Source organism: Vombatus ursinus, unplaced genomic scaffold (assembly GCF_900497805.2).
Source record: "Vombatus ursinus unplaced genomic scaffold, bare-nosed wombat genome assembly UNPS02009205.1, whole genome shotgun sequence".
Taxonomy (NCBI): Eukaryota; Metazoa; Chordata; class Mammalia; order Diprotodontia; family Vombatidae; genus Vombatus; species Vombatus ursinus.
In genome coordinates this window covers 5299200-5320427 of record NW_020948983.1, presented here as the reverse complement: position 1 = coordinate 5320427, position 21228 = coordinate 5299200, and the positions used below count along the sequence as shown (strand labels likewise).

The window sequence follows — 21228 nt, the reverse complement described above, 5'->3', positions numbered from 1 at the left end:
AGAGAGAGAGAGAGAGAGAGAGAGAGAGAGAGAGAGAGAGAGAGAGAAACAGAGAGACAGAGAGACAGAGAATGAGAGAGAGATAATTTTTTGGTATTATTTTCCTATTCAAATCAATTCAGAAAGCCTGGTCTTAAAAATGTGCAGTTCCATAAATGTATATGTAAGTTTTCTTAGGGAAAATGATAGATTAATCCATAAATAAAATATTTAATCCTCCTCCCTGTGTTGTATAGGAATTTACAGGCAATCATAATATGACTTACCTCTGCTTGTTTCCCCAATATACACTTCTTTTGTTTTTCAAACTGCACTGTGAACTTTTTAGATGCTATACAATGAATATTACCAATTGGTTAAAGCTTTGGGCCTAGAGCTTAAATGTTCCTATCTATCAGAAAAAGAAAGAAGACATATTTTCCAGTCCCTTAAATGGACTTTTCATTTGTAACACTAGAGACTATGGGTATAGTTCTTTGACTAAAGACTACTCTTTATCATTGGACTTCCACAAAGTCTAGGAACCAAGGCAAAGGTCCATACTTATTTGTGGATAGGAGAGCTCTGATTGTTAGTAAATATTTCTTGTTAATTCTTGTTAATAACACTACATGTGTTTTCAATAAATAACTTAAATTCATATATAGTAACACTATATTTGAGTGATACTTGGCTCATTAAACGTCAATTGGCTATAACATATGAAATATTTCCACAGTGCTGTAGAAAAAAATACTGACCTTTCAAGTACTTCATCTCTTCTGTCTGTTGACTAGCTTCTAAAAATCTGTGACCAAAATAGTAGCAGTATCCCACAGATTTTTGTTTATACAGAGACTAGTAGGTTACAATTTAAAATCACATGGGGATACACAAATTGAAATGTTGGTTATAGATGATTTGAAGTAATTAAAAATTTTTATGATTGCTTATTATACAATTATTTCATTTTTCATTTATTGTGGAAGAATTTTTATACTGTGTTATATTTAGAGTATTATTTGGCTGGCAATAACATGTATATGCTGACTAAATATAGTTTTTACTTGTGTCTTTTCAGTAATTATGTCTTACCAAACTGGAATTGGAACTTCTTTATGTTTTTTGTTTTTTTTTCATTTTTTTCACCAGTTTCCTGATGATAAATTTTATATTTTCAGGCAAGAAATCTTCTAACATCTAATAAAACCCACATTTTATCTAAAAGTCCGCAATCTATATTAGGTACTATATTATATTTGACAAGTATAATTTTAAGCATATATGGAAACTTTCATGCTTTTTCTTTGCTTTGTCCACAGACAGCCTTTTGATTGACTACCAGTTTACCTTCAGTTTGTTACAGGAAGATGATCGCCATCATACAGCCATAAACTTCATAGCAAATCCAGAACAGGTGAGAAAGCATCATTCATCTTCTGTAACATAATAATACTAGGAGCAAGAGATGCAACTTTTTTGTTATATTTCATTGTGATTTTGCCTCTGCCCAGAGTTATTGCTCTGTAGAGTTTTATGGAAGCTCCCAACCCTATCACCCATTTTGTTTTCTAAAACATAGATATAGAAATGAAATTAACTTGAGGTTGAAATTTAGGCTTTTCTGTGAGCTTTTGTGAACTTTTTCAAAGATGCTTTGTAATTTAAAATACATTTATAGCTATCATTTTCAGACTTAATATATACAAGCATTCATCTTGTAATGATTCTCTCAAATTAGGAAAATTCTAATAAATTGGACACTCTTGATATAAAGCACATTGAAAATATTTTCTTTTACTAAACATGAATATATTTTGGCTTTTTGTATTTGTAGTAGTTTTTCTGAGTTGCCTGAATTATGGCTTTTGCAACTTAATATATTCGTTGTTGACTGATATATTGATATATGAACTATTTTAGATACTTAGCTTAAATTGCAAATATTTTAAATTCATTACATCATTTGATTCAAATTGAATGAAAAATATATCCAGGCAAAGCCACTTAAGCTGACACAAAATAGGTGGCAGCCAGGTGGAGCAGTAGATAGAGCCCCAGCCCTGGATTCAGGAGGACCTGAGTTCAAATCTGGCCTCAGACACATAACACTTACTAGCTGTGTGACCCTTAACCCTCATTACCTAACAAGTCACTTAAGCCTCATTGCCCCACAAAACAAAACACACAAAAAAAACCAAGGTGACACAAAATAATGTGCATGTTTTGCTATCTATTTTATCTATAAATATCCAAGATGACATTGAAAAATGTTCATATTTTACATGATTTGTGTATTTATGTACACACACATATTTATGGATATATATATACACATACTTTTTGTTCTTTTTGTTAATATGAACTGTTTTATATCTATAAAAGATGTTAGGAATACTTATAAAACTAAATTATACCACTGAGACTTGAGATTCTTAAAAAACATAAATATTTTACAACTTTTAAAATCTTTTGTTCAAAAAACAAATTTTTATGGGAATTACTCAAGAGAAAAAAATATTTTCTTTTCTATTACTGGCATATTTAGAGTACACTCTGAGCTAGAGGGTGTAATGAAATCATAGAAATATGGAGAAAAGAAAGAGAAGCAAATTGAATAATTAGATCAGATAATTCATTCTATGACTTTCCTTTTTCTTTTCCTTTCATTCTTCTATCCTAGTAAGTAACAGCTGTTATTACTGGGAACACTCTTTGACACTTGTCTTTAGAAAGTCACACTCTTGTTATAAGTGATTTGTTTGTTTATTTTGTTTTGTTATTGTCCATCAGACATAATAGTTTATTCAGGGTGTGCTATTGCATCCATTGGCAGACTTCTTCAATGTGTTAGTTGTTTTTGCTTAACATGTCTTTTTCCCTCTTTTACTACCTTTTTTTTTTTTAAGGAAAGTCTACTTGGTAAAGAAAAAACATAGCAAAAATAAATGTAATTTGAAAAGAAAAATCACCAGTTAAATAATTGAAAACTTTAAAAAATAGTCTGACTAGAAGACATACTTTAAAAATGTGTCAGATTGTATCTCATGTCATTTCATGGTAATGATAATAGCTAACATTTATGTAGCATTTACTATGTACCAGGTATTGTGCTAAGTATTTTATCATTATTATCTCATTTGATTCTCACAACTACCCTGTAAGGTGGGTGCTATTATTAACTCTATTTTACAGACCAAGAAACTTAGGAAAGCAGAGGTTAAATGATTTATTCAGAATCACACAGTCAATTAATGTTTGTGGCCAGATTTTTACTCAGGTCCAGCTCTCTACCCACTGTCATCATTAATTAGGCTTTAATAACATTTGTAATTTTGCCCTTTGGAAAAAAAACACAGTAAAATTATAAACAGGAATTCATGCTTTAAAACCATCAAAACTTGTGACCAAAGAAATAAGGCAAAACCACATAGGTAAATTATGCTTCTAAATATATTTGATCACTATTTTAAAGATAAAGCTAAAGATTTACCTTATGTCTTGGCTAATTAATATATTAGGTAACCTGTGAGTACTTTAATATTTTTAATTTCCTTGCTGAGGGTACTTCTTCTACCAATGTAGCTCACTACTTGGTCAGTCATTTCAGTCATTCTGACTCTTTGTGTGATTGCATTTGGGGTTTTCTTGGCAAAGATACTGGAGTGGTTTGCCATTTCCTTCTCTACCTCATTTTACAGATGAAGAAACTGAGGTCAGAAAGCTACTAACTGTCTGAGGTCCAATTTGAACTCAGATCCTCCTCACTCCAGCGTGAGCACTCTAATTACTGTGCCACCTTGATGCCCAATGTAGTCATAACCTCTTTATAACTCATGTAGACAATTTTCAAGAATTCCTCTGATCAAAAATGTCCGTCATCATACGTTCAATCTAGTAATGAGCTTCTCTTGAATTAGCCAGTCCTCAGACAACCAACATGTACTCTCAGTGTGTGCCCTAATTCAGACCCTTTTCAGCTTGGGGAGGAACTGCTAGAACTTGGGCAGCACTGGTATAGACATTAGGAGCCCAAAGTCACTTTCATACCACAGTGGAATATAAAGTTAAGACTTTTAGTGGAAGACCATTGGATTATTTTATACAAATGCACTCACACACATGCACACATACACACACACACACACACACAAGATAATATTCCAAGCAAAATAAATATGTTTTAAATTTGTAGTGTCAGTAAAATTGAAAACTAAATTGCCTAAAACCAATATAATTCTGTATTGGGCCACTAAAATGAAGAGAGACTTGCCAAAACCTTAATAATGAGAATACTATATAGCCATAGTCTGTTGCTGACTTTCAGTTGATTGACTTTGTAATTTACTTTAAGAGGACAAGCTCTTGAAAAATAAAATAGTCAACATTAAAATGTGATAAAAGTGTTTTTCTTTAGTATTTTAGTATGAGTATATAAGCTTAGTGCTTTCAAATAGGGAGCCCTCAAAGTATATTTTCTGAAGATTTAGGGAAAGTATAAACTTTATGCTTTCAGTATTTGCAAATTGAAAATAAATACCAATAGTAAATAGAAAATAGATGTCACTCATTGTTAGACTCATAAAATCACAGAATTTTCAAAATTGTAAGGTACTTTAATGGCTACATATCATCAATATTTAAGAGAAAAATTCCCCTTATAACAAGTGGTTATTGACACAGGAGCAGATTAGTTTTTTTTTCAGCCAAAGACAAGATTTATTAGAACATCCATCATATTGGGCAGACTCTTAAGGAGTATGAACATTAGTAAGCTTTTGGCTAGATTTTAAGAATCTAAGCATCTTAATGGAGACAAGATAGATCTTATATAACGAAAGACTGTGGGAGGGATCTAGGAGTGGCCTAGTAGTTTGGGGTGACTGGAGGAGGGGTCTAAAGAAGATCTGAATGGGAGTGGCCAGTAAGCTAGGATGAACAGAACTCCTGGGACCTGGACCACGTGGCCAAGGAGAATGGAGCCTAGCTAGGGTTGAGGGTGAGAAATGGCCAGGGGCCATAGGGAGGTAAGACAGTGGAGGGCTAGGCTAGGTTAAGGGTAAAAGAATTGGGAGATTGGGTGTAGGCAGAATGAAAGGCCAGTTGATGGGATTATAGCCTCAGGGGAAAGCCAGAGATCTGGCCATGTGGGAAAGTCCAGGGTTTTTCCTTTCTGGGGTCTAGATTCCATCCTCATCATTCCCTCTTGAAACAAATGGGACCCAAATTCTTTTGGGTTAAGGGGAAAAGGTCTTGACTTCTGAAACTGCTTCCTGCTGGCAAGGGGCATAGAGCTGTCTACGCCTGGAGTGGGTTCCAAAGAGAAGGTTGACTGGAACCGAGCACAGGCTGTATCCAGGGAATGATGGGAGGACATTGGCAGGTACCTGCTGTTTGCAGGTACTGTAGGTGAATGGCCTGTAGTCTAAGTTTGGAGGCTAGCTTCTTTACCTTGAGCAGGATGTGCTGAACCTGGGAGATGCTTCCAGGTAAAGGTTGCCCTAGGGCCCAAAGCCACTGCCAGGGGGTGCCAATGCTGCTGCCCCTCTTCCCTCCTTACTTTCCCAGGTAGGAGAGGGTAAAATCAAAGGTGAGGGGTAAAGGGTGAAACTCTTTTCCTATAAGAGGGGTTAACAGATACCCTCTACTCAAGCAAAGGGAGGGAGAAAAGAGTGACCAGGGTTGTAATGAGGAGTTCCAAACTCCTTAATGATCAATCACAAAATCTCCAGAATCTGCTTAGATATTTTTAGCTGTTCTAACTTTCCCTTGTAACCTCCATAATGGAGAATTCAGGGGTATAGCAGGAATGGAGTAAGTAAGCCTTAAAGAATGAAAAAGCAACTGCAGTTTTCCCCAATTCTCTAGTGCCGAGAGAAGTGACAGAATTGAGTGTACACTACCAGATAGGGTGTCTGTCCTTGTCTTCTATGCTGTGGAAGGTGTACCCAGGTCCATGGCCTCAAACTGACCCAGTGCACCAAGAGGCTGAGAGCCAGGTGCAAGACAGCCTCTTAACCATCTACCCAAAAAGCACCTCCAAGCCTTGGTGGTTATAGAGTGACCCCAACTGCAGAGAAAAAAAGGGGGGGAGGCTTATATACCTTCCAGTTTTGGCTAGAGAAGAACTTGGGGTTATGCAGTTTCCCTGTACGGGCCACCAAAATGATGAGTTTTAGGGGTTCAGGGGTGCTGGGACTCCAATATCACAACACACAGGTCCTGCACAAAAGAATTCAAACCAAGCCTTATTTCAGCCAAAGACAAGGTTTATTAGAACATCCATCATAGTGAAGATTAGTAAGCTATTGGCTAGATTTTAAGAATCTAAGACACAGATTAGTTTTTAGGTCAGAAGTTGAGGTATAAATTAAGATGAATGGGATTAAAACTAGGTCAGTAAAAGCTAATAATAGAAAACTTTAACCAATAATGAAATATCTGAAGAAGGCTACCTCAGTTACAAGAAAAGGCATAAAATCAATCACCCTTATCTACACTGGAAAAATCTCTAGAGAAAAAATTACAAAGCAATTCTGGGTTGCTAAAATAACAAAATAATTTGCTCCTATTTTTTCCACAAAAGGATATTAAAACCTATATTAATTTTTTTCAAAAGAAAAACAAACTCTCTTTTGGATTGAAGCCCAACATTCATTGTCTAGTGGAAGACACCTAGGATTAAGGGCTTATTTGAGAAATGTATTTGGGTAAAACATAGTATTTAGGATGAAATGTTGTATAATTCAGGTCTTATACATATAATTTTCTTTTTGTTGTCAGTCAAACAAAAATTTGGATATTTCCATTAATGCATCAAACAACTTTAATCTGAACATCACATGGTCCATTAGTTCAACAGGTAAGAACATTTTTTATGATATATCTCTTTTCTTTGTGTTGTTAAAAGCACTGCTTATAGAAATTATTCTAACATGATTGTTTTTTTCAAGTTCAGTAACAAACTTAAAATATTCTTTGCCATTATCATTATGTTTTTATTAATTGTGTTAGTTAAACATGGATAATAATTTGTAATGTGAATAAAGCTTCATTAACATGTTAACTTTCTCCCTTATTCAATTAAAATTACTTGGATAGCAAAAACTTGTATTCTATTTAAAAATTTTAAATGGTACTGTTATGAAAAGCTGTGATTTTAATTAAGATAAATTACTCTGTTAATGACTGGAGAGACTGAGATTTAAATTCTTTGTTTCAGTGTTGAAGCTAAAATTTAATTATTAACCTTAATATTGATATTATACAATGAAATTCTTCTGTGTGTGGTGATAACACTGGCTTATCTGTTATTTTCAACCTATAAAATCCCTCCCCCTTTCAACTTTAGTGTTGAGAGAATAAAAGCTTTATTTAATAAGCCTTTTTAAAGAAAGCTTTTATGAATTGGATTTATTGCCATTTGAAAAACACATCCAAGTAGAAGTACAAATGCTCATGTTGAATTACACCACCACCACTATCACTGTCACCCCAGGGGAAAAAGTATGTTCCCCTTTTTTTTTTTCTTATACCTCTATGAATAAAATGCATTGCTGCTTCTTAGTTTACTAAGTCACAAATGCACTGTTGAATAAGACTGAAAGCTATCAATGTCTAGCTTGCAAAAATATGGATATTTCATCAGAACTTTCATTCTGATAAATGGTTAAAAATGGAAAAGGCTTCATCTCAAAACCTTGAAGTTCTGGGTTCAAGTCCTGCCTATGACAACATTCTGGCTATATGACTCTGGCATGAAATCCCTTTATCTCTCTCAGTGTTCTAGTCAACTTTCTATAATTATAAATTGCAAAGAACATAAAGGACTTCATTGGTAAAGAGAGTTGCCTCATCTGGTAGCTCCCTATTACAATGAAATATATAGGTCTAGCCTAAGGACTATGAAATTCTTATTAAAAACTTATAAACCAGTAGTGTATATTTTCTAGTTTCCACAAGGATTTTGTACAATATCAAAACATTCAGATAAAAATAAAAATGTAATCAAACATCTAGATATTGTTATGTGTAGTTTTATTTACTCAAATTATAACTAAACTTCAACAGTGAAGAATTCATTAATTCAGGATTCATGATCACTGGCTTTAAGTTGGGCTGACATTTTCTTTTGTTTAATCATGTGAAAGAGATTATCAAAGGGGATGCTTAACATTTAAAAACAGTTTACATTCAGTCAGTCTAGAAATACTGGTAAGTGTATGACTATATGACAATTAGATGTCAATTTAACATTGAAGCAGGATCAACTCGGCACCACTTTATTCATTTAAATTCCAGAAGTAGTTATTAAATGCCTACCTTGTATTTCAGGAAGTGAGCAGTTAGTTCAAGCATTAAAGTATGGATTTTTCCTCTGCTTCCCAATTATCCTTAAATTAGTAGGACTCTTTCTTTTTGAAATTTAGAAATACCAACTCATTGGCTTACTTTTTACTTACTTTTCATTGTAAACAGTTACTGTCAGAGCATTTTCTGATGGAGTTAAGTAATTATTTTCAAAGTTTCATAATATCTACTTGTAGCAAGTTGAATATTTGTGATATGATCGAGGATGATGTAGTGGATCATAAATTAGTGTGAGTACCAGGAAAACCTGAGTTCAAATGCTTCTTTTGACATATATTGGATATATCAACCTAGGCAAATAATCTCACCTCTCAGTTCTCTGGGCAACTTTTTAAGTTTCTAATTAGGAGTGAAGGTACTCTTATCTGGAAATTCTGCTTAGCACTGAAATCACACAGCCAGGTCTTCTTCATAATTTATAATATGTGATGAGGGTAAAAGTATTCAGACTATGTTTTAAAACATATAGTGGTTGTTTTTTTATGAGTGAGAATTACATTATATTGCTTGATTTTAACATGACTGTGTTGCTTGATATGGATTCTAAAAAGCATTATTATTTGCATTTTAGCTGGAACAATATCTGGAGAGGAAATTCTGCTAATTTACAGGGTCAAAATAAAGGAATTCAGAGATAGTTTTTCCTGTGAAAAATTTAATTTCAGAGGCAATCCTAACATTACATTCTATGTGTATGTCAGCAACTTTTCCTGGCCAATTAAAATACAGGTAAGTGAAAATTATATTTCATTTCTTTGACTTAACAGTCTGCATTTTTAAAAGCAACTAGTATTTTAGCCAAATTATACACATACATATACACATATCCAAATTGAAGAAGATATAAAATTTTAATTAATAAAACCATTTAATAAAATAGTTAGCTATGGGAAATGAGCATATTTAACTTGAAGGTGTATTGTGTGTGTAGGGAAGTGGGACAAGAGCCATGAATCAGTCTTTAAAGTACTGAAAAAGTTGTTATGTTGAAAAGGTATTAGACTTGGCATATTTGGTCCTTAAGAGGACCAAGTTAATGAAAGGTATGAGGGGAGGGAAACAGATTTTGACTTAACCATGCTGTCACTCAGTTTCTCTGGACCTTCATTTCCTCATGATGAGGCAGCAGGACTAGGTGATTTCTGAGTTCCCTTCCAACTTTAAATATATAACTCTATGATCCCAAGTCATCACTCTCCTGAAAAGAGGTGAGTTTTTGCCTCTAAGCATCATTGATAGTACTTCACTGCTTCAGGGACCCAAGGATTCATTGGTATAAATGTTGTTACTCCTTTGATCAATATAGATCACAACTTCTTTATGACTTGTTGAGAATTAGTATGACTGAAAAATGCATCATCACTCATTGGCCAACCTGGTAGTAACCCTCCTAAGGTTGGTCCTCATGTGATAGACATATAATCCTTTAGAAGGTCTATACTCAGAGCCCTTCCTACTTAGTAATATCTACAAATCACAGTAAAGTGCTGGAGTAGGAGTTTCTACTACATAGCACTCCTATGTAATTATCATATTCTAACTTAGTCATTTCTGTACATGTCAAATCTTACTAGACTATGAATTCCTTACAGTCAGGAAACATGTTCTTTGTATTCCATAGCAGCTGCTAGACTACTTTGTAAACATTAGGTGCTTAATGAATGTTTAGTTAATTGAATTAATTTTATTATTTTTTAATTTCTCAGAGAGGAGAAATTGAATACTTGTACTATATTAAATATTTATAGAGGTTATTGTAGACTGAATTAAAAGAGAAAAACACTTGAAATTAACTTTATATGAGATAGTACCTACTATATTTAAAATATTGCAAATAACATTTTCCCTTATAAAGCAAAAATAATTTATTTCAGATGAGTAATAGAGCCATAACCATTTTATTTATGTTACTACCTATATGGTTCTTAGAGAATGAAAGACTGATACAAATATTAATTGACAAAAAAAACTTTTTAGTACTTTAAAAGATGGATATAGCCTCTAAAAGAAGGAAGTTAAATATTTAGCAAGAAAATTATTTTTGTGAAACTATCTTCAAAAATTAAAAAAGCACTTAAGTAGTTTACATATATAGTGATAAAAACTGGTTACTCAATCAAACATTTCTGATAACTGATTGAAAATTTTTAATGACAGAGGGTACTAGCATACTTTTCCATACTATTTCCCTAATTCTGGTATGGAGAGTGATTGATACATAATTTTAGCCCAGTTAATTTGTTAAGATTAATTGTGTTCAATAGAGTTGAATAAGAAAAAACATTGTTTCTATAAATAGATCTTTGTAAATAATATTTGAAATTTAAATGCATTATCATATTTTTGTGTTTTATTCATCAGTAATATAACATTTTTTCATTAACATAAGTAAAATCAATGGAATGTCATGGTTTATATGATAGAAAAATAAATATTATTTCTATGTTAGACTTTTTCCCATGTTTGAATGAGTAGGGTGTGTGTGCGTGTGTTTGACACATCAAAAACATCACCAGAATTAATGTTAAAGATATCTAACTTTAAATCTTCCTCATTAAAACAATCTGAAATAATGAGAATATGGAAAGTACCTGCTATTGTTGAGAAACATATTGATCCTAGTTTTCTATGCCTAACTTGAAGTATAATAAAATACATTAGTGAAAACACTTTTATTGAAATGATGGAAATTTGTAACATTTCATTGTTTTCCTTTAACCTTCTTTAACATATTTTTTTTGGGCCAATGACAAGTATGGGATATTTTTTCTTAGGAATTTGTCTCCTGTAATTGTGAAGATTTAAAATGAATGTTATCCCTTCAATAATGAAAAACTTTCTATCTCAAGTTTCACTGGTAGAGTTTGGGAAAAATACAGTCAGTAGTCTTCTTGCTAGAGTGGTTCTGGTTTCAGAGTTCTGTGAAGACATTATCTCCCATGTTAATAGACTAAACCTTATAACTGAAGAAACTGCTTAATAAAAGTCAAAAAGAACATCTGTCCTCGTAATAAAATTTACTCAGTGTAGCATATTTAATTATTTCAACTTTCTTTGTTTTGGAGTTCCTTCTGAATATTTAACATTGCTCAGTGACAAATACTGATTTAAAAACTCTGAGGAGTAGAAGTTATCAGTAAATACCATGAGGAGTTTTAGCAATCTGTTGTTAATGAGGTACTACAAATCCAATTATTTTATTAAAATTAATTTGAAAATGAAACATAGGAAGTTTTTTGTTGTATCTATTCTTAGGAACTGGGAAGCAAAAGAATTGTAGAAGTTCAGAGAAAGAAGAGAACCCAGCTGCCTTGTAGTATAACTTCTACCTAAAAAGAATGATCTTAAGAGTTCTCATCTGGACTTTGCTTAAAGACCTCAAGTGATGGGGAACCTGTAGCTGCTGAGTCAGCCTATCCCACTTTTGGATAGTACCAAAACCTTTAAGAAATTTTTTTTCTTATATCAAATTTAAGTTTACGTCCTTGAAATTTCTGTCTGTTAAATGTCTTTTTTTGTGAAAATCTAAGTTAATATCATGTGATCAGCAAAAGGGTCAATTAAGCATTTTCTATAATGCTTCCTTACTCATACCCCCAAAATGGGAATTATGTGTCATTGAGTAATTGAAATTAAAAATTACAGTCCCCAACAAGGTAAAATCCTTTACAAATGAATACCCAGAGAACCTTTATACTTAGAATGATTACCTACTTTCTCCACCAACTTCCATGTTCTTGTAGCAGGATCACAAACAAATGTATAGATGTGTTGGGGCCCGTTTTGGTATCTCAGGTACACATGGCAGGGATCCTTGCCAGCAAACCCTATATCCCCTAATACAAAGAGTTTGATGTCACCTTGTAGCTCAGCATCTAGTATCTGCTTAATAAGATAGCAGGTGGAACCAGACAGTGAGTTACAAGAAACTCCCATAAGCCCTGGCCAAAAAAGACAAAAAAGCTAAAATACCAAAGATATCAAGAGAGAACAGGTAAAAAAAAATCACAGACCACAAGTAGATAAATCACCAAAGAAGATCCTAAAAACAGAAAGAGGAATGAGTAAAATCTCAAAGAGAATGCAAACCTTTCTTAATAAGTATTTTAAGGTAAAGAAATATAAACCAATAATGCTAGAATACTATTGACTCCCTTGAGAGCTTAAAACAAAAACAAGAACCCCTAGAATGAATGAAATTAAATTTAAACATTTAGAAATGAAAATGTCAAATATTTGAGCTCACAATGTATAAATTAAAATGAATCCATGAGGGAGACTCTTTCTAAAGCAGAGAAAGAACAGGTTTAGAACAGAAAATATGGAAGTGGAGAAAAATTTGGCAGAATAAAAGTAAAAGGCAACAATGTCAAAGAAACATATAAATCCTATAAAATCCAAGGCCACTAACTTTGAAGGCAAGATGTAGAGAAGAACTAGGTCATAGGTTCTTCCAAATAAAAATGACAATAGAAAACCTGGATGCAATACTGCAGGAAATAATTCAAGAAAGCTATCTAGAACTTCTGAATATAGACAATAAACTATCAATCAAGAGAATCCAAGCATTAGTACCAGGTTAAAATAAAGTGTTTCTTATTCTAAGATATATTATGTATAAATTTAACAATTTCAATAGCAAACAACAAATTGTGCAAGTGGTCCTGGAATAAGACCTTTAGATATGAAGAGAAGAAAATTGGAATGACACAAGATTATTCTGAAGTCATGAGAAGTTATAGAAAGAAATGACATAATATATTTAGAAAAGTGAATGAGCTCAAGCTCTTTGAGTGCCACCCAAAAAAGATATATCTCACAAAACTGCAAATGAAAAAGGATGTTAAAGAAAAGATTAATATAAAATATTCAAGACAAATGAAAAAATACATGAAGAGAATATTTGGCTTGTAAATACCACTCCAAAAATCAGAAATAGAATAAAAATATATCAAGATAAAGTACAGCTATCAAGAGAAGATTAATCACAAAATGAAGAATGTAATCTTTTAAAAAGAGAGGAAAGATGGAAAGATTAACTTACAGATTAAGAAAAAAGAGCAAACAAAGCATCAAATAGTGAAAAAAATGGACAAAAAATTTAAGCAGAATTTAAAGCAAAAGATTCTATCTTAGCTTTTTCTTTTATAACTAGATAATCAGTGTCTTTCATGGGATATAATTACAGAATGGGAGATTACATAGACAAAAAGTGTTAGAGGAGAAATTGTGATACATTCCTGCCAAAACCAGTGTTGAACAGAGAAAATGGTGATTTAAATGGTCTATCAGTAAGAGTGGGGGACAGCCAGAAAATTGGAAAGGTTGTGGAAGGTAAGAATTGAGACCATAGAGCTTGAAAGAGCATTTTAACACAGCAGAAATGAGTGGTCCAGTAAAGTGAATTTCCATGGGTGAAGAGTTGTATGCCTTTGGTTGGAGACAGGAACTTTGTGATGGATTAGACTGAGAGGAATTTGTGTGTTGAGAAACCACCATCTAGAAGAGAATGTTGTTTCTCCAACAGCACTACTCTGACCTAGGAGAAGTATATGAGTTCAAGGGGACACTTGGCACCCAGAATTATGGTTGGGACATAGAGCTTGAGATGAAAAGGCACAGACTTTGGAAAAGAGAGTGGTCATGGCAGGAAGTAAGGCTGAGTCATATAATTTGGGAAACAGGGTGATTTCTTGCATATGATGCTATTTTCATTTAACATTGTTTCTCTCATGAATTAATATGAGGCATAGCAGAAAAAAAGAGGAGAAGGGAAAAATCTATTCAGGCAATAACATTTAAAAAGAGGTAGGAAAGTTCAAATCCTGTTACTCCAAGAACTTTAGCCTCACATGGAACATAGAACTATGTCAAATCATACATGTTTAAAACTCATGAATCAGAAAACAAAATTCAGAATGGACAGAAAAGGAAAAAATAATGAAAAACACAGCAAACAAATTAAAAATTAAATAGAAGAGGATAAAGGAAAGGAAACGTTTTTTGACTAATCACAACATATAATGAAAGAAAAAGGGAAAAGGTAGGCAAGTGGAAGCTGGGGAATCTTTGGGAATAGATTGTCATTTAAATAGTTCAGTCAAAACTAATCACAAAGACAAAGTATTTACTTAAAAGAGGAAGGAGACATTATAAAGGCATACAACTTTCAAAGTTGTACTTGAACTCTGATGAATGAAAGGACTAACCATGATTCAGGAAAACCAATGATACCATCTACCTCTAGGAGAGGTGATGGATTCAAGATGTAAATGAGAAATATGTGGCTAGTATGGGAATTTGTTTTGCTTCACTATGCAATTTTATTATAAGGGTTTTGATTTCCATCTCTTTATTTTAATTTGATGGAGAGGAGGTGGAAAGGGAAAAGGAAGTAAGGATAGACTCAGCCTAGTCTCCCCTCACTCCCCTCCTCCTAAAAAAAAGAGAAAGAAAGAAGTCCAAAAGAAATCCTAGACAAAGAGGACAGCTTTGAAAATTACCTGCTAAATTCATTTTATACTTAAAGAGAAAAGCAGGCTCTACATAACAGAGATTTTCAATATCATGTACAATCCTTTTCTGTCCTACAATGAATATGTATAATACCAATAAAACAGGGATAACATGACTACTGTGAAAAATTGCAATCTAACAATCATATGAAAGCTTGTTCCTAATCACTAATAAGAGAAATAAATATCAAAACAATTGTAAGATTTCCCTTTATACTGAGAAAATAGGAAAAGGTGAAAAATAGAAATATTTAATGTTAAAGGGGCTATAGGAAGACAGACACACCAAGACTCTGTTGGTGGTACTTTGAATTAGGCAAAAATTCTGGAAAGTTATTTGACATTAAGTGACTAACATGTTTATTTTCTTCATCCCTGTGATCCTGCTCCTAGTCAAAGATCAAAGCTCAGAGAAGATCAGTGATAAAAAGAAATGTATGATATGCAACAAAATACATCAGGTTTTGTTTTGTAACAGCAAAAGTCTAGCAACATAGTAGATTCCCAGAGATTAAGAAATGGAGAAAAGAAATTTTGATGCATGAATTTAATTTCCTTCATAAGATTTTTCATTTCCTACTTCACTGGAACCATGAATTTTATTAAAAATGAAACATCCCTAATGTTGAAGGTCCCTTGGTAACACTCAATCAATTCACATTAAATAAAGGAGAAATTAATGACCAAAATTGGGATTATTTTGATGTGTTTTCTATAATTATTTTTAAGTGAAAATGTCATTAGAGTGTATCCAAGTACATAGGGTTTTTACTACAAAGGAGAATATTTTCTATAAGGCACAGCTTTCTAGAACAATTACTCTTAAGTAATTTAAAAACCTTATAATTTTTAACCTTCTCAGCCTAAGTGGGATAGCTAAAATGTTCATCTATACTACAGTCCCATTTATCGCAATTGTCTTTTTCCATAATGCTTATGCCATTTCAGCTAAATAAGAAAAAAAAAGAATGTCAAGAAGAATAAAAAGCTAAAATTGATCAATCACAATGATCAATGTGTATGTAGCATACATATCTTGTGATCTTTTATACATGTTTTTATAAGGTGGGGATTGAACTCATATGGATAGTGCCTAGAACATTTTTGGCACTAAATAATACAAAACAAATTTTCTTAACCCCTTTAAGGACTACCGAATCTTTTGCTTTTTCTTTCTTTTTTTGAATATTTCTTGCATTGAATTTTATTATTTATTAAACTGTAGCAACTTAATAGAAAATTGGGTCAAAGATACATTATTTTATATAGAATGATTGCTGATAATGCTGATTTTTTTTCTTTGAAGAATGTGTCATTTGTACACTTAAAAAGCTGTACATTGAAAATTACAATACAGTTTTGTAAAAGCTACTTATTGCTGTAAGAACTGCCGAGAAAAAGTGAGGGTGTTACCATTTTTGGTTGAACAATAGAAAAGTTAGAGGAATAAACAAAACCATGATAATTTTAAAAAAAATTTAAGGAACTTTTTCCAGGTATAAATCTTACAAATACAAAAACAAATTCACAAATTTTGAGTTGAAAAATGGGATCTATGAATGAGACTAGGTGACTTTATTAATACAAAAATGACTGAAATAATAAAGACACAATTAATCCTCAGACACAACAAATTAATCTGGCTGATATTTGAAAGGCTTAAAAATTCACTAGTGAGCTATTTGGTAAATAATCCCTGCCTTTTTAGAATAAATTATCATGAATCAAGAGATATTTAACATAAATGAATGAAATGAATTTAAAAAAAAGCATCTGTTAAGCATTTACTACGTGCAAATTACTGGGCTAAGTGCTGGAGATACAAATTGAAAATTGAAATAATTTCTGCTCTCCAGGACCTCACATTCTAATGGAAAAATGACAGCAGGGGCAGCTAGATGGTGCAGTGGATAGAGCACCAGCCCTGGAGTCAGAAGGACCTGAGTACAAATCTGGTCTCAGACCAGACACTTGTCACTGTGACCCTGGGCAAGTCACTTAACCCCAATTGCCTTGCCAACCAAAAAAAAAAAAAGAAAAGAAAAGAAAAGAAAAGAAAAGAAAAGAAAAAAGAAAAAAAAAAAGAAAAATGACTGCAAATGTGGAAAGTTTCATCTCCAAGTCAATTAGAAAGGTCTTATGGTTCTTAAGGTATAGTAGCAAAGCATAAAGCAATGTCTTTTTTTTCATGTGGCAAGAGCATGTTTCATGGAAACCAGTTATACCATTTAAAAGTAACAAAATAGGTATTTAAAATTTGCTTACTCATCTATAAAATCTTAATAGCTTCCAACATTACACCAATTGATAGTGTTAAGAGTTTTGGTGATAAGAACTTGTTTTTCTGGGTACTCAGTGGCTGTGGCTATAGCACCTGCATGAGCAGTTCCCAGCCTGCATTTCAATAGGAATTGCTTCCAGGGATGATGGCTGAGCACAGTGGGATTGAAGCAGTTCAATTTGATTGTCCCTTGGGTTTGGGGTCCTGGGCTATCTCCATCAGAGTCTGAAGGGAAATGGTGATCAAAGTGGTAATGGTGGTTTGACTTGTCTGACACATGCTACATCTTGTCTCTTCCTCTTTGGTTGATTCAGCTATCCCAGCTTGCCTACCCTATGGGTGGCAGTTGGCTGATAGTAGAGATAACTTACCTTTTTGTCCACAAGAGTTATTTACCCAGATGATAACTACAAGGGTGGGCTGGAAGCAGGACCATTTTGAGGGGCTGCTCTCTCTCATAAGGCTTACATAGTTGCCTGTTGGGGGCAGTTGGTCAAAAGTTCTTGCTGATAGTTATGAGGATGGTGGGCTCCTTCTCTACAATCATAATGTGATAATGTATATGAAAGGCTTTGTCACTAAAGCTGTAATATAAGTATTATATGTGAACATCACATATGCATGTACATGTATGTGCACATGTGAATATAAATGTATATATTTGCACATCTAGTATGTGTCTATAAAATAATATTAATGGTAACAATAATAATGATGATAATGCTTGACATTTATATGGCACTTACAATGTGCCAGGTAGTGTGCTAAGCACTTTACAATTATTATCTCAAGATAGATATGGTTACAAAATACATGATTAGAAAAGATGTCAACTTTCCTAACCTTCTCCCTCTCTAAGAATTCTTCTATAGATGAATTCTTACTGCTTTCAAATCCAGCCTCAGACACATAACACTTACTGGCTGTGTGACTTGGGGCAAGTCACTTTTTTTAAAAATTTATTTATTTTGAATTATCAACAATCACTTCCATAAGCTTTTGAGTTTTAAATTTTCTCCCCCTCCCTCCACACTTCCTTCCCCAAGATGGCACGCAATCTGATATAAGCTATACATATACATTCCTATTAAACATATTTTCACATTAGTGATGTTGTAAGAATTAGAACCAATAGGAGGAACCACCAGAAAGAGGAAACAAAACACAACAGAAGAAAAAAAAATAGCAAACAGTATGTTTCAATCTGCATTCAAACTCCATAGTTCTTTCTTCTTTGCGGATAACATTTTCCATCATGAGGCCTTTGTAGATGTCCTAGATCCTTGTATTATGAGAAGGATTAAGTCTATCAATAATAGTCATCATACAACGTGGCTTTTACTATGTACAATGTTCTCCTGGTTTGGCTCACTTCAATCAGCATCAGACCATAAAAGTCTTTCCAGGTTTTTCTGAAGTCAGCCTGTTCATCATTTCTTATAGCACAATAGTATTCCATTACATTCATATACCACAACTTGCTCAGCCATTCCACAATTGATGGGCATCCTCTCAATTTCCAATTCTTTGCCACCACAAAAAGAGCTGCTACAAATATTTTTGTACATGTAGGTCTTTTTCCCATTTGTATGATCTGTCTGCAATATAGACCTAGAAGTACTCTTGCTGGGTCAAAGGATATGCACATTTTTATAGCCCTTTGGGCATAGTTCCAAATTGCTCTCCAAAATGGTTGGATCATTTCACAACTCCACTAACAATGCATTAGTGTTCCAATTCTTCCACATCTCTAACATTATCATTTTCCTGTTTTGTCATGTTGGCCAATCTAATAGCTGTGATGTGTTTACCTCAGAGTTGTTTTGATTTGCATTTGTCTAATCAATAGTGATTTAGAACATTCTTCATCTGAGACCTGCCTGTTCATATCCTTTGACCATTTATCAATTGGGGAATGACTTGTGTAATAAATTTGACTTAATTCTCTATTTATTTTAGAAATGAGACCCTTATCAGAGAGACTGATTGTAATAATTCTTTCCCAATTTTCTACTTTCCTTCTAACCTTGGTTTCATTGGCTTTGTTTGTGCAAAAACTTTTCAATTTAATGTAATCAAAGTTATCCATTTTACTTTTCATAATATTCTCTATCTCCTGTTTGGTCATGAATTCTTCTGTTCTCCATAAATCTGATAGGTAAACTATTCCTTGCTCTCCCAGTTTGCTTACAGTATCAGCCTTTATATCTAAATCATGAACCCATTTTGACTTTATTTTGGTATATAGTGTGAGATTTTGGTCTAAGCCTAGTTTCTGCCATACTCTTTTCCAGTTTTTCCAGCAGTTTTTTTCAAAGAGTGAGTTCTTACCTCAGAAGCTGGGGTCTTTGGGTTTATCAAATAGTAGATTAGTATAGTCATTGAATACCGTGTCTTGCAAACTTAACCTATTCCACTGATCCACTTCTCTATTTCTTAGTATCAAGCAGTTTTGATGATTGCTGCTTTACACTACAATTTAAGGTCTGGAATGGCTAGGCCACCTTCCCCTGCATTTCTTTTCATTAGTTCCCTTGATATTCTGGACATTTTGTTCTTCCAAATGAATCTTGTTATTATTTTTTCTAACTCTATAAAACAATTTTTTGGTAGTTTGATTGGAATGGCACTGAATAAGTAAATTAGCTTGGGTAGAATTGTTATTTTTATTATATTAGCTCAGCCTACCCATGAGCAACTGATGATATTTCAATTATTTAGATCTGATCTTATTTGTGTGAAAAGTGTTTTGTAATTGTGTTCATATAGTTCTTGGGTTTGTTTCAATAGGGAGACTCCTAAATATTTTATAATGTCTACAGTAAGTTTAAATGGAATTTCTCTTTCTATCTCTTGCTGTTGGGCTTTGTGGTAACATATAGAAATGCTGATGATTTATGTGGGTTTATTTTATACCCTGCAACTTTGCTAAAGTTATTTATCATTTCAAGTAGTTTTTTACTTGATTCTGTAGGATTCTTAAAGCATATCATTATATCATCCACAAAGAGTGATAGCTTTGTTTCTTCTTTGCCTGTTCTAATACCTTCAATTTCTTTTTTTTCTCTTATTGCTAAAGTTAATGTTTCCAGTAGGATATTGAACAACAGTGGTGACAATGGACATTCTTGTTTCACCCCTGATCTTATTGGAAATGCGTCTAGATTGTTTCCATTACATATGATACTTGCTGAAGGTTTAAGGTAGATGCTATTTATTATTTTAAAGAACACTCCATTAATTCCTATGCTCTCTAGTGTTTTTAATAGGAATGGGTGTTGTATTTTGTCAAAAGCTTTTTCTGCATCTATTGAGATGATCATGTGGTTTCTGTTAGTTTTGGTGTTGATATGTTCAATTATGCTGATAGTTTTCCTAATATTGAACCAGCCCTGCATTCCTGGTATAAATCCTACCTGCTCATAGTGTGTTATTCTTGTGATAAGTTACTCTAATCTATTTGCTAATATTTTATTTAAAAATTTTGCATCTATATTCATTAGGGAAATTGGTCTACAATTTTCTTTCTCTGTTTTGACTCTTTCCAGTTTAGGTATCAGCATCATATTTGTATCATAAAAAGAATTTGGTAAGACTCCTTCTTCACCTATTTTCTCAAATAGTCTATAAAGTACTAGAATTACTTGATCTTAAATGTTTGATAGAATTTGCTTGTAAATCCATCTGACCCTGGAGATTATTTCCTAGGGAGTTCATCAATGGCTTGTTCAATTTCTTTTTCTGAAATGGGATTATTTAAGTATTTTACTTCCTCTTCTGTTAATCTGTCTAATTTATATTTTTGTAAATATTTATCTATTTTGCTAAGATTGTAAAATTTATTGGCATACAGTTGGGCAAAATAGTTCCTAATTATTGTTTTAATTTTCTGTTCCTTGGTGGTGGTTTCACCGTCTTCATTTGTGATACTGGTAATTTGGTTTTCTTTTTTCTTTTTTAATTAAATTAACCAAAGGTTTATCTGTTTTATTGTTTTTTTGTTCATAAAACCATCTCTTAGTTTTATTTATTAGTTCAATAATTTTCTTAATTTGAATTTTATTAATTTTTCCTTTGGTTTTC

The 21228-nt window shown here is 32.9% G+C and overlaps 1 protein-coding gene across 4 annotated transcripts in view; it reads left to right on the top strand.

Annotated features, from left to right (window-relative positions):
• ATRNL1 (attractin like 1) overlaps nucleotides 1–21228 on the top strand; it is a 1209934-nt gene that overhangs the window by 512620 nt on the left and 676086 nt on the right. For all 4 annotated transcript variants that reach the window (XM_027852049.1, XM_027852052.1, XM_027852050.1 and 1 more), the window contains 3 exons: nucleotides 1302–1396; nucleotides 6763–6841; nucleotides 8921–9078. In XM_027852049.1, coding sequence (XP_027707850.1) covers nucleotides 1302–1396; nucleotides 6763–6841; nucleotides 8921–9078 — 332 coding nt within the window. The remainder of the gene's footprint in view (nucleotides 1–1301; nucleotides 1397–6762; nucleotides 6842–8920; nucleotides 9079–21228) is intronic.